The sequence below is a fragment of the Paramisgurnus dabryanus genome, chromosome 19 (genome assembly GCF_030506205.2).
Source record: "Paramisgurnus dabryanus chromosome 19, PD_genome_1.1, whole genome shotgun sequence".
In the NCBI taxonomy this organism is placed as follows: Eukaryota; Metazoa; Chordata; class Actinopteri; order Cypriniformes; family Cobitidae; genus Paramisgurnus; species Paramisgurnus dabryanus.
The window spans coordinates 36,188,015-36,202,666 of record NC_133355.1 but is presented as its reverse complement, the minus strand read 5'-3'; the positions used below and the strand labels follow the sequence as shown (position 1 = coordinate 36,202,666).

The window sequence follows — 14,652 nt, the reverse complement described above, 5'->3', positions numbered from 1 at the left end:
AACAAACAGTAGAGAAAAAAAAGAAAAAGCAGGCTATATGTTTAAAGACATACCCTAATATAAAACTGTCAAATGTATGACATATTTAATACATTTTATTATAGAATACATTATATTATTGCTTTTTAGTATAACCAATTCAAATCTTTAATCTAAATTATAAATGTAACCTGGTGAAATATAAACATAGAGGGAACATATGGAATAAATTTCCCGCCTAATGTATTGAGGTCACGGATTAAAAAATAATATGCATGAATAAAATAATAATAAGCGCAAATCAGAACTTTAAACAGATTTAAAGTTATATTGCACAAAACTGAAAAACGAATGCAAAGTTATCCAAATTGCATACAAAATGACGTTTTCTTTGATTATATTTTTCATTTTTTTCTTCTCTCTAATATATTCTGCTCATATTAATTTTTTTTGTATGCTTGTGCTGTTTTTCCCTTGCTCTTATTTCCACACTCTGCGCTTGCATTTCCAAAAGTTGCAGTTAGAGTTTCATGCAAATCAGGGCAGACTTTAAGTGTCGCCATTGGTCCGCTAGTTTTAGATTGACAGCTCCTCCTCTAGCCAATCAGTCGAAGAGAGGGTGTTGACGTCACTTCGGTGCGACTCAAAGCAGGCGATCGTGCAGGTGAAGATGGATAACCGTCAGATGGGCTTTGATAATTTCAGATAACTTTTTGTATATTCACAGGTAGTGAAGTATGCATGTACAGTTTCTTTAAATATAATTATTGGCATTTATAGAGTCCGTTTTGAGAGAAAATTGAATTTTTCTACTGTTATTGAGCTTAGTTACACTTAGCGGTTAGCGCTTAGCGTATTTACCTCAAAGTTTACTTCAGTAATATTACCTTTATTTAAGTAATAATAGTACAGTTTGCATATCAATCCTGCTTCTTTATGTTTATTCATGAATTTATGCTGTTATGTGAAGTCATGAGAGCTATATTTATTGTAATACGAGACATTAAATGACGTTATATGAATACTTTTGCTTTTAATGTGCTCATTATACACTCACAGTGGCATTTTTGTGCTGGATTTAAATGCATGTTTAAATATTTGTTTTTACGTTTATATTGCAAACGTTTTGGCACAATATTACGTGGTCTTATTGCAACAGGTCCTATAAAACTGTACACTGTACACGTGCCTTCCCGTGTACAGTTTGAAACACATGTAGCCTTTCTACAACCCTGCCTGTCACCTAATAATCTTAATATATGTGGAGATAAATAAACCTTTGCACTAAATCTGGCTACTTTGATCCATTTCTGTGTTCTGGCTCTGACACACCAAGAGACATGCTGGAGATTTTAAACATCTTTAAACCAATCTCCTTATGTCCAATATTTATATATGTCCAATATTTAAAGTATATTATGTGTATCTATTTATTCACACACGTCATATGCAAGAAAGTAATGCAGTGTTTTTAAACTTATTTTCTTTGTATGCTGTCAGAATATGAATATTGGCTCAATAAAGGACTATTAATGGAAATTCACAATTCAGAGATTGTATATATTTAGTTTTATTTTGTGCAGCTTGCTGGATTGGTGCTTAAAGCATCAGTTTATAATTTATGTAAATTTAGCATACAGTTATTTTAATTTGTGTCATTTAACTCGGTTATGCAGTTCCTAGCACAGATAATAAACAAAGCCTTTTCTGTATTGTTGAGTTGTATTATTTATTATTTATTTGTATTAATACAAATAATGTAATGCCCGAGTAAACACAATGGGTCTGAAAATAAAACAAAAGCAATTGGTTTGAAAATGCTTTATTTCTTATCAATATTGGGAAATCCCCTACAGTAGTGTTAAACACAAAGCTTCCTTTTATAACATGTTATAACTACTGTACATTTATTCAAAATAAAAACCTGAAGCACCACACGGATATTCAGGCCGTTTGCTATTATGTTTTTTTTTTAGTCAAGATCGTTCAGATGTACAACTTGGCTGAAGTCTACCAATGGTAATTTCATAAATATATTTGTCCTAAAAAGCAGACAGCCATCTATGAAAGGTCTGAATGCTTATGATATCGTAATATTTTTTGTTTTATACTGTATACGTTTGCACATAACTTAACTATTATCACTTTATCATTATAGTGTACTGAGCATAGAATGTGTAAAGCCAATGTATGTAATTCATTTTAGCCTTAAACTGCAAAGACTCACTCCACTGCCTAAACCTAAACTAGCTAAAAGGATTCGTGTTAACAGACTTTCATTTACTTGGATGACACATTATCTTAAAGAACTGACAAAGAGTACTCACAACAGACATAAGTGTATTTCTGTCAAACACTAACAATATTTTGTTTAATGATATTTAATTGTCTAATATTTGCCAGCTGACGGTTATCCATCCTCTCCTGCACGACTATGCAGCCGGGAGTCGCACTGGAGTGACGTCAACTTCCTCTTCAACTGATTGGCTAAAGGAGCTGTCAATCTACAACTAGCGGACCAATGGTGACGCTTAAGTCCGCCCTGATTTGCATGAAACTCTAACGGCAACTTTTGGAAAAGCAAGCGCAGAGTGTGGAAATAAGAGCGAGAATAAAAACAGCACAAGCATACAAAACAAATAAATATGAGCAGAAAATATTAGAGAGAAGAAATAAAGGAGTAATATAAACAAAGAAAATGTCATTTTGTATGCAATTTGGATAACTTTGCATTCGTTTTTCAGTTTTGTGCAATTTAATTTTAATTCTGTTTAAAGATCAAATTTGCGCTTATTATTTTTTCATTCACGCATATTATTTTTTGAACCGTGACCTCAATACATTTGGCGGGAAATTTATTCCATAGGAACAGACTTCGATGGGGAACAAACTTCGACACAACACCGGCGCCGTCTTTGATTCATTAGTTCTGATACCAAATACAGTTTTTTACAATTGCTATGACAGATTTTTCAATACTTTTAACAAGTTTCGAAAACTCTTAACACAGTTAGCACTACATCCGCCTGTGCAAGCTATACTATTTACACATTTCTTGTTGCTTTAACACAAAATGCATATAATTAACACAAATTTAACTTCTTTTACGTATAAGATCAAACAAGACCAAAACTATAGATTTTTAATGTCAAATTTACAATTGCTTTCACACAGCATGTCAAAACAGATAACATCATGTGCTAAACCTCACTTATAGTCAAAGTAAACAGCTGTTTATATGATGAATTGAAACATAAATATATCCCCTGTATTTTATTCCATTTAGATTGAAAAACAACTTATTGTACCAATGCAAATATATAAATCACAACTGATTCCCACCTAGGAAACACACTCAGGTTCTTTCAATTGCATGACTATATGGTATACAATAGAGTTAAGGAGGGGCTCTTTAGGTCGATCTTGAAGGGTAAAGGAACAATATGAGCAACACAAAAAATAAGATATATGAGTCAACGGAAGACCATCAGAACAAGGGGAAGGTTTTCCTCCAGTCCCACCTGGATGCAATCGATGGTGCATTCACAGAGATCACACCTGAACACTGTGAGGGGTGGAAATGACATGGCAAAGGATTCTTCCCAAGATGCCTTGCCAGAGAAGATATCAGGTGTGATGTGAATGAGAACATGTGACAAAATAGAAACGCAATAGATTCGATGATGAGATTTTCTTTTTTACTTTATTTTTCAATAGTTTGTATTTTTTTTTTTACTGTAAATGGAAGTAATATTGAATATGTTTGTTATCTTGCAGTATGTCCTGTTGTAAATACTGTAAAGTCTTTACTGCAGCAATTCTGTCTACTTTTTTTATAAACCGAACTAAACAAAAATATAAACAAGTTTCCAAAAGAAACTGCAGTGCAAAACTCAGTCTACAATCAATACAATCTACTGTCTGATGTATAAGGACAGACTTACACATTAACTTATGCAGTTTTTGTTTTCCATCTTACAGTATGTTTGTGTTTTTCATGACATCGTGTTATGATTGACTAAATGTTTCTGTTGGAAGAGAACATGTGTTGGTGATTTGGTATAACTAGTTGATTCTGAGACATGTTTACAGTGTTTTTGTAAACAGTGTGAGAGTTTCGTTTACAATGTGTGATTTTGAGGATAAAATTAACTGTTTTGCCAGTTGTGTGTTGTAGGTGTGTTGGTGCGTTTAGAGTGTAGAAAATTTGTTAAAAGTATTGAAAAAAGTGTCATAGCAATCGTAAAAAACTGTAAATTCAACTGCATAAATAGTCCTGTATCCATTAAAAACATATTTTATTATAAGTCTTAAAATTTCCATAACATAAAATTAGGGGTGCTCCGATCGATCGGCCGCCGATCGTGATCGGCCGATAACGGCATTAAATGACGTGATCGGCACTCGCTAAATTTGCCGATCTCAAGAGCCGATCTTTCTGTTTACTTTTGTCATCATAGCGTTCCTGATGCGGCTGCAATTAGAGACCATTTTACACAGTGCGAGCATTTTGTAACCCGTTGCTCATGTGTGACGTGCAGATTTGGATCTCTCTCTCTGCCAGAGATATGCGTATTTTCTATGAGGACGCGCGCCAGTCCTCAGCGCGATGCGTCTTCACATCCCTATCAAACAGCGTATACAACACATATCTATCGCTGACAATTGCATCCTCATGACGAAAGTTTATTACTTGCATTAGTTTTAAAGTTATGAAGGTTTAAACTTCCATTTTCCTCACAGCTGCTCTTGTTTGCGGACACCCACCGCACGCATACACAGCAGCCTGTCATCAGTGCACGTGAAGAGAATGATCTCTCCGACGTCTTAAAGCTACAGTATCCTAATTCATCTCTCAATAAAATTACTCTCTGGTCATCAGTGAAAACTGTTGTACTTCATACGAATGTGTGTATATTTAATTCATACAGTAAAGGTTGTGAATTGTTTTATTTTAATTAATTTTAACAGACATAAACCTTTTTAAAGGCATATTACATTTCTCTTTGCAAGAAGAAATATTTGTTGTGCTTATTTATTTGATTCTCTATTAAAACAATAATATACCTAATTTACAGTTAGTTTCATTTATACAAATGGTGCAGACTCTGCTAGATTATAGATAAAAGATTCCCATTCCACTGCCATTCTGTGATCGGCACTGATCGGCGATCGGCAGATCATGATCTTGGTGATCGGTAATCGGTGATCAGCCCCAAAAATGCTGATCGGAGCATCTCTACATAAAATCATTGTCAACATACCATAGTTTGAACTGTACTGCGCTGTGCTGATTTATAAAGACTGCTGCACAGTGGCGGCGATAGTGTTTTGCGCCCAAACAACGCTAAGAGAGAGCTTACGAATGGTCCAGACCAACCTTACAAAAGTGTGACTTACAAAAGATATACTAAGCGTACGAACATTTTGGGAATCATGCCATAGAGTTAAGAGAGAGGTTAAGGAATAGGTTAAGAACTACTTAGCGATAAGAACATTTTGGGGAACCGGGCCCTGATCTGTAACAAAATTCCTTAACAAAAATGCAATTATTTCAGCTTTTTGCTGACACTCGTTTTTTTAAAAATCCATATTTAAGAGTTTACAAGAAGTGAAAAAATATAAATAGGATGAAACATTTTTTCCCTGTTTTTTGTTTTGTTTTTTGAAAGCACAGGGTCTGTTCTTTCATTTGATATATTTGTATGTTTATACATATTTTTAGAAGAACATTTTCCTGGAAGGTATGAAAATCACAAAAAAAAGGCTAGTGGGAAATGACTTAAAATACCTTATGGTAGGGCTGCACAAAATGAGATTTGCTTTATGATGTTATTTAATATATAGGTTTCTCCAAGTTTTTGTCTATTTTTAATTCATGGTCGCTTGGAGTTGGGGTTAGAATTGGGGTTTGAGTTAGGATGTCATTTTATTTAACAAAAAGTTGTTTGGAGAAGACTGGGTTGGAGGAGGAGTTTAGAAAAAAAAAGGTCTTAGTGAAATCAGTGAAAATGGAAAGTCAATGTAAAAACAGACATTATTTCAGGAAAAAAAAAACATTTTTTATAGGAATAACAGGTTTAATCGTTTGCAATAATACCAGAAATGTTTAATAAGAAAGTAAAAAAGTAATATTCATGCTGACTTTAAAATTAAAAATGAATGTATAACTTACTCCATGAGTCAAGAAAATATAATTCATGTTGCAGGCTAGAATGTCAGCAAAAGCGTTTTTCTTCTAACCTTTTTGTGTTGTTCCACTTCAGTGCATCAAATGAAGGACACTAGCAGTGAAAAATTTCATCTAAAAAATGCAGGCACACTCCAAAGCACTTCAGAACGTTGGAGTATTATAATAAACAAATGGTCATTATCAGGAAAAGGTTTTAGGGAAAAAAAATATTCTTCTACATCAATGCCAAAGTAACGAAATCAAAAGCAATGTCTGCCACAGAGGAACCAGCAGACCGGCTTTATTTCTTCACCATATTCCTACATCTCTCTCTTTCTCTCTCTTTCTCTCTCTCTCTCTCTCTCTCTCTCTCTCTCTCTTTCTCTCTCTCTCAGTTGTCTAATCTGTGAGGGACTTAAAGGGACCTTATCTCCAGGCTCTCCTGCTTCATTTCATGCTTGATTTAGTTTAATTTGTCTGATAGGGCAACAGGATTTGGAGACGGCCCATCTTTGGCATGGGTGACGAGTGAAAAAGTCTCTGATATTTCTTTGGCACATTGTCGTAGGTTTTTGACTTCTCTCTCTCACTCTATGCCATGAGTTCCTGGAGAGAGAGACGATGAGAAAATAAGAGAGAACGAGAGAAAATGAGAGAGAAAGAGAGAGAGAGAGAAATCTCAGTGCAGTCTAGCAGTCTGTTTGCTTTAAGTGTGCTTGAAGTCAGGTAGCCGGAGAAGAAAAGAATTGTGAAAGTGTGGCGTGATTGTGTGATGTATGCTCAGGTGTTGAAGGTAAAGGGCACTGAGTGAGTTCAGAGGACAATGAGACAAACAGACCCAGCTCCGGTAAATGTGAAAGTCGGCACACCTCTGATCCACGGGCTGACCTTCAACGTGATGCCCAGCTGATGCCTGACCAACGACCACCGGTAGAACCCGCTTAACCTCCGCCTAATCTCTTTAATCATTTCAATGTATATATAAATATATCTCCCAAGGGTTTTTCCCTCCTAGGACTTTTTTTACTTCCCCGGCTAAGCCTGGGGTTTTTTTCTCCTAGGGGGTTTTTCAACCCGGGGAGGCAGCCTTCTTGGGCTTAACTTAGCACCCTTTTCTTTACGTTACATTAGCAATACGCACGCTTATAATGTTGATTCATTGCCGCAGCAAATTTAGCTGCTTGTGCTATCGTGTATTATGTTGTGCTATCTGTCGATTTTCTGTGCTTTCCACTGCTTCTATTAATGTAAAGCTGCTTTGAAACAATCACCAATTGTGAAAAGCGCTATATAAATAAAATTGAATTGAATTGAATTATTAGCGCTGGATAAAAGTGGTGAATTACAGACCAAAACATTGGTCATTCTAAGATTCTCGGCACTGGCCCGTCTCTGCTTGGCTAATAAAAATCCCCCTTGTGCCAATTCCACTCACTGACCTGAGGAAAAGAATCCATCCCAACTAAGGATGTGCATGTATGTCATTTTTTTATTTCGATTAATCCATAGGTTTGAAAAACGAGTACTCGATTTACTGGGGTCGGGGCAATCAAAGGGAGGTACACGTCATGGTGAAAATAAAATATTTTTATAAAAAAACTCAAATAAAAATTAATTTTGAAGAAACTATGACAGAAAAATGTACACATACCAGGTTTTTCATGAATGAAATGTTTTTAACAGAAACTTCTAACAGGAATAGCTGTGTGATGAAGTAAAACTAAAGGATTAATAAACACAAACTGAAGAGATTTCTATATGACGCACTCTACATAATATTAAGCATTGATACAACCTAAATGATTATACAACATGCATCTATCTGCACAAAATGCAAGACTTACACTAAGTTATGTACTGGACAGAAAGTTTAACTCCCGTTGTGTATGTGCACTGTAACAGCGCGCTTTAAATAATATAATTTATAATTTATTATAGCAAGTTAAAATTGTCACTTTGTAGGTGTGAGCAAAAATGTGCCATTTTGGGTGTGTCTTTTAAAAGCAAATTATCTGATCTTTTTTTCAACCTATTTTTTCCACATGCTTTGGAGAATGCTTTACCAATATTAAATTACTGGGTTGATCTTTTCACGCTTTCTGGGTTGATAAAAGCACTGGGCACCCAATTATAGCAATTAAACATGGATACAGTCAGATTTTGATGTTATGTCCCCTTTAAAACACGTCCAATCAAAGTACAAGTTTCATAACATTAATCAATCTTTTGCTATCATTTTAGCGATTAGCTGTGTCGTTTTGTCTTCTAACCTGTTCTCAGTCAAGATGTACCATTAATGCTCGTATGGCTATCTGGTATCTCTTGACATTTGATGTTTAAATATGAGATGATATGAGGGAACTTGTGATGGCACTGTATATTTTGCACCTGACTGACTGTATTATCGTCTTACCGCATCCTTTTAAAATCATAGTGCCACAGTGATGTGAGGCTTCAGAGCATTTCGCGGACCAGTGGGGTTGCCGCGACCGGCGCGAGTGTATATGCTATTAGAATTTGCGATTTTAAATCTGTATCAGTTGATCACTAGATAAAAGTTTTTGCTTAATTAATCAATCTAACTATAAACTCTTAGTACTATTATGTATTTTAGCAGAAATTACAGTGTTGTGTTAAGCATATTGTAAATTGTTGTATATAAATAGTGAAAACATATATATTTGAGCATCAAAAACTATGTGAGGAGCTCAGATGTAAAAGCCGCTAATGCCACCTATACATCAAATATGAGATAACGTTATTAACCGAATGCTCTCTGCACTTATTAAATACATTTAAATCAGCTTAATCCCAGCCTCAGGCCATTTTGAAAAACTGGTCTGTTGGCAGAATCCATTAACAATCTTATAAAACAAATGCTCATTTACAAGAAAACATATAAGATGCACTTTTTTGCATCTAAGCTCCTTATATCTTTACCAAAAAACAATATCATCATCAGCCTAATTTTCAATCCAATGTTTATTTTACTTTATCTTTACCACTGCACCGAAGGCCTTACACAGTTTCGATTTCCTTTTCATGTTTTAGCTTAAGGCGATTTATTCTACCGGCTCCTTTTTCAGATGAAATCAAACAGTAAAGAAAAAGTCCTCTCTTTGTATCGAAGGGCAGAGGGCTTCAAGTTGACAGACTCATTTGAAACTCTTACAAACCACCACCTCCTCCCCTCCAAAAAAAAAAAAAAACAGAGAGCATTGAAATTCCCCTCGCAGCACTGCATGGGATTTGCTAAACGTCAGGGTGTGTGTGCGCATAGCTGATAAACTTAGTGATGATCCAGCAACACGTCTTTATCCTTGCGCTCCGCTTTAATTAACGCTGCTTGTTTGCTGAAAAGATGATTAATATGCCAGAGAAAATGGTTTAATTGAATACTGCAACAAGCCACACAATCAGGGAGGAACACGCTGTTTTGTTTTGTGTAGATTAGCCCTTTTATCAATGACATTATTTATATTAGTATTATTATTACGTGCTATTTTAATTCAACTGACAGCCGCAACCCCCCTCTCCTCCCCCTCCTCCAGGCATGAGATGAGGCCGGCGTATCACACATTGTGTCTGTTTTGGTAGGGGGCCAATAGGAGTGCTAAAACTTTTGTCTTATAGTCAAAGATCTCCCAGCCTGGGGAGCATTCATTTAAGTGAATGCTGTTCTATTGGCGCATGTACACTTTACAGAAAGGTTAAGTGTTTTATTCAATATAAGTCTGATAGATTGTTGGTTTTTCAAGAGCTCCTGAACCAGTCAAAAACCAGGGAAAGTATATGCTCACCATGTTCCCTTACTCGAAAAGATGTCACATTTCCTAAAGCTGATTGAGACATAGGTAGTGTATGTTAATGGTTAACAATGATGGTTTAAAATGATCAAACCAGAGACCAGAAACAAAAAAAACAGACATGGCTTTTTATGGCATTCTGCCTACCAATCATTCTGTCTTCAACAAAAGGAGGAATTTGATGTTGAAAAAAACTGATGTTAATAAATCATGATTTTTAAATGGTTTCATTTTGTATTTACTTCTCCCTTTATGACAATATTTGGCCTTTAAAAGGGTTTAAAATTTCCACATAATCACACAACAAATGTTAAACATTTTAGTGAGTCCAGTAAGATAATAAATAATCAGTTTGACTCATATCCCATGATGCTCTGTCTAAAGCCCGGGATACACTGCACGATTATTGGCTGTCCCAGATGAAAGATTGCCATCGTGAGATAATCGCCGTGATTTCTGTGATCGTGGCTCTTCATCGGTGGTCCTATGTCGTTCAATAAGAGAGGTTCAAAGATGGCTGTTTTCCCAGTCTTGCATCCGAAGATAGCCTACGATAGTTTTCTGACAGTGTCAGAAATTCGGCATGATCACCGCACAGTGTGTTTGCTGCCAAGACCTGCGTGCCGGTATTTGTTTACCACCAGCGCATGCTGGTGACGTTGCGCAACGTGTGGCGCTGCCACCGAAGCTTCCGTGTCATCATCGTACAGTCTACATTCCTGTCGTACCCGAGTTTAAACAATCCATGTCGCAAAGTGTGATAAGTTATCGATCTTACAAGAGGGCAAAAATCCTGCAGTGTATTCCGGGCTTTAATGTCATAAGTGTCTCTCTCTCTCTCTCTCTCTCTCTCTCTCTCCCTCTCCCTCTCTCTGAGTGCAGTGGTCAGCCGCTCTTGGCTCTGGTTTACATGTGCTTGTCTGTGTTTCCTCTCTCTCTCTGTGAAAAGGCTTATGGGGGCTCAATCAGTGGGACTTTGATGTTGAATGAGGCTGTAATGATTTTATATTGTTCCAGGGATTTCTCTAATCCACTACACTTTCATTAAAATCCCTTACTTCTCATCCTGTCTTCTGAGGCCACAGACGCAATCTTTCTCCTTTCGTTCATCTCTCCTACTTTTACTTTTTTCCTCCAATAGAGAAGTCAAAATTGTAGATGCAGTGATGTTGGCAGTCATTCAATACAGTTCTTAATCCATCCCGGAACAAGCACTGACAACAGATTGGGCATGTTTAAAGTGCGGTATGTGTAAAAACAAGTGTTTAATACCCAAATGCCAAAGCAACAAGCAGAACAATGCAATACCCTAGAGCAGCTACTAAGTCAGAAATTTTCAATTGAGTGGACCTCAGTGAAATAGGGTGGACCTCAATGCCTACTCTCAAATTACATAATTTTACAATATAGCAGTGGTTAAACAGATTACATTATGTTTATTTTTTGAGTCATGGAATTTTCAGATCAGCAAAAAATAAAATAAGAAGAAATCTAGAAATTATAAGCATGAAAATAGAAATTAACAAAGTTACAAACAAAGTATAACAGTTTAAGAACAAAACTATAATCAAATAAATAAAAGTGTCTTCTTCATTTTATAAATTAAATATAATTAATCTTTTTAAACCTACAAAAGAGATTTGTCTTCTTTTGTTTGATTAACATAATGACCCTCAAGAAATCTGCGTATGTACAGTATATACTGACACACACATCTGATTTCTTTCTTAACTTTTGCGTTAACTTTTGACAAAGTAACAGGCAGTTTTTATGAGAATACATGTGGTATTTTCGAGATAATTTTGTGTTCATGTGTTGTGTCATGGGATGCTGTTGTTACATGCTTTTTGAAACACGCGTCTTCGTGCGTCTCCGTGCATGCGGTATGAGTGTGTGTTCAACTAAGTATGTGTGTGCGTCTCTGCGCACGGTAAACATCTCACTTTAACATCTTCTTGCGCTCAAATTGTTTAAAATGGCTTGAATGTTAACATTTGCAAGGTTTAGAAACACATGCAAATGATTAACTTTCAATATAAAAAGTTATTTATTTCTGAATAATGCGTGTTTGCGTGATTATTATTAAAGATATTATCATAATTTATGCATGATTTTTTCAGCTTTTCCACAAAAATATTTAGTGTCTCTTCTGACTAGGTGGGCCAGTCGTCAATCTGAGTGGGACAGTGCCACCCTGACCCTTATGTAGCCTCGACACTGCCATACAGTACATTGCAACCATCAAAAGGAACAAAGCTCATTTGTATGATTCCCTAATCACTCCCACTGTAAACAACAAAGCTGATGGGGACAATTTAGGGAATACACACAGCATAGATTACACTGCATCTGGGCATCACTTGGCTTTGAATTCATTGTTTCAGTGGAGATGGTGCATCATAAAATCACAGGATGAAAAATACAGGGACCTGCAAAAGTGATGCTCCATCATGCAACCAAAAGTCACGACGCACTTTTTTGCAGGAATCATCCATTGCTAATTAATCATTAAACATCACTGTTAATACTCAAACACTTCTCAAAAATCCCCACTTGAGCACTCTCTGGTGTTTAAACAGCCTTGGTTTAAACACCTTTAAAATATAAATCACAATTATTCTGCGGAACACTGGGTTTTTATGCACTTGCTGATCAATAATTGATTTTTGTTTATTTGTGACTCTTCTAAAAAGCTAAACTTAGGTAGCCTTTCCTACAGCTGTAAGCAACTTTCTTTTAGTGATGTGTTGCTTTTTAAAGCATATGCTGCTCCCTCCATTTGACAAAATTTAATTTAATGAAAAGTGCAAAAGAAGGCAGAGGTAATAAATATATGACGATTCAGCATTCAGCATCTCTGCATATTTGTCATATACTGTATATTAGCATGACATAATGATAAGAGAGTAAGCGTGCAGATATCTCAGCATCAAGAACTGATTGCAAAGACCTGTTATGAGGTCTGAAGTTAAGCGCAATGTAGCTTCGACACAACTGACTGCCTCCCAAAATGCCATTATTAGGTTATCAGATAGATTTCATGCTTTTAAAGATAACATGGCTTATTACATGACATCATCCGACTGCACCTTTCAGGCTCATTATATTCTTGTTTTTGTGAAATTCAGCAGATTGTTAGTGGCATGCAGAGAATCTGAAATGTGTGTGTTTGTGTGTGTGTGTGTGTGGGGGGGGGGGGTGTACAACAGTGACCTTGAATCTGGATTTATTTGGAAAGATTTTTCCATTCATTTTCTTTTAAAGCATTCCAACAATTATGTTATCATATGTGAAACTTGGTTCAAAATTTAAAACATTTGCTATGTTTACAGATTGTAATAGCAAACAATGTAAATATATAATACTTACACATAAAGCCGGAACGGAACCAATTTTGTCTAAATGGAACCATGATGAACATTTAATATCCAAAAGAACCTTTCTGTTTAACCAAACAAAACTGTGCTTTTTAGCACATTTATTTTTAGAAGTATAATATATAGAGAATATACATAGAAGTGTCTGATCGATGAAGAAAGCTTTCATGTTTACTTCGGTGACAATGTGCTTGATCAAGATCGACAGTATGCAAGGTATTTTAACGTGTTTGCCATTGTTGTTATAAACTTTAGAGAAGTCAGTGAATGATGGTTGCACACAAGTCTGTTATACTGGCAACATCTCCAAGCATCTAATCATGACGTGGCACAAAGCGAAACGTGATTAGTTGCCCTATTAAAAATAAAGGTGCTTGACGTTGCCATAGAAAAAACATTTATAATAAAGAACCTTTAACATCCAAAGAACCTTTCTGTTTCACAAAAGGTTCTTTGTAGTGAATAAAGGTTCTCTGGATTATAAAAATGAATCAAAAATATAAATGGCTATGGCATCGCTGTAAAGAATGTTTTAAGCTTTTTTGGGGGGTGTTGGTATTCAAAGCTTCATTAGGAAGGTCTGGCTATGTGAGACTACAATGTGTATGTCCATCACTTCAGCAGTTTGGTGTGACTCCTGTTTCTTGACTGATTCTGGTGGATCTCACTTCAGAATTGTGGGTAGTAGTGTGGGTAATTCGGTCATTTTTTATATTAAATTGATATTAAATTGGTTTTACACTGCGTCTAAGCATAACACAACCTCTGTATTGATGATAAGTCCCGAAAATTACATCACTGTAGAGAAAAGGATGTTGTGCTCTATTTAAAACTTATCAACTTGCTAATAAATATCAATAACACATGTTGTTTACTCTTAAGTCCTGCCTGATTTAGTAAAATGGCAGAGACTAAGACATTTCTTAAAGTAGCTACACCCCTGGTGGCAAAATTTTTTATTTGTCTATATTGACACTGTATTACAAGCTCTAAGACACAGTAAGACAGGTAATACAAGGTTGGTTGGGTATCTTACTTGGACCGCCCCATTCCTCTGGTGTTAGTGTGCTGGTCGGGGCTTTCTCTTCATGTCCATCACTGTCTTGTTGTTCATCCTTTAAATTTTCGCCCCTTTCACCTGTACAAAGATAATAAAGCTTAGAGGTTTCCAACACAAACTTCACCAACTATAGGAGAATTGTTAAAACGGGCAGCGCTGACTGATCTTTGCCTCTTGCACATTTGCATGTTCTTTAAGTGCCTTATTCCTTGTAAGGAGCATAATTCCAATGTGCCATTTCTCATTTTGGATTCTTTC

General features: G+C 35.9%; 1 protein-coding gene and 1 long non-coding RNA gene across 2 annotated transcripts in view; both read right to left on the bottom strand.

The window, feature by feature from the left end:
* The window catches only part of LOC135780050 (uncharacterized), a 494,904-nt gene that overhangs the window by 85,614 nt on the left and 394,638 nt on the right, over nt 1-14,652 (bottom strand). The gene's annotated exons all lie outside the window — the stretch shown is intronic.
* The window catches only part of zfpm2b (zinc finger protein, FOG family member 2b), a 192,848-nt gene that overhangs the window by 62,282 nt on the left and 115,914 nt on the right, over nt 1-14,652 (bottom strand). The window contains exon 3 of the mRNA XM_065268174.2: nt 14,371-14,472. Within this exon, the coding sequence (XP_065124246.2) occupies nt 14,371-14,472 (102 nt within the window). The remainder of the gene's footprint in view (nt 1-14,370; nt 14,473-14,652) is intronic.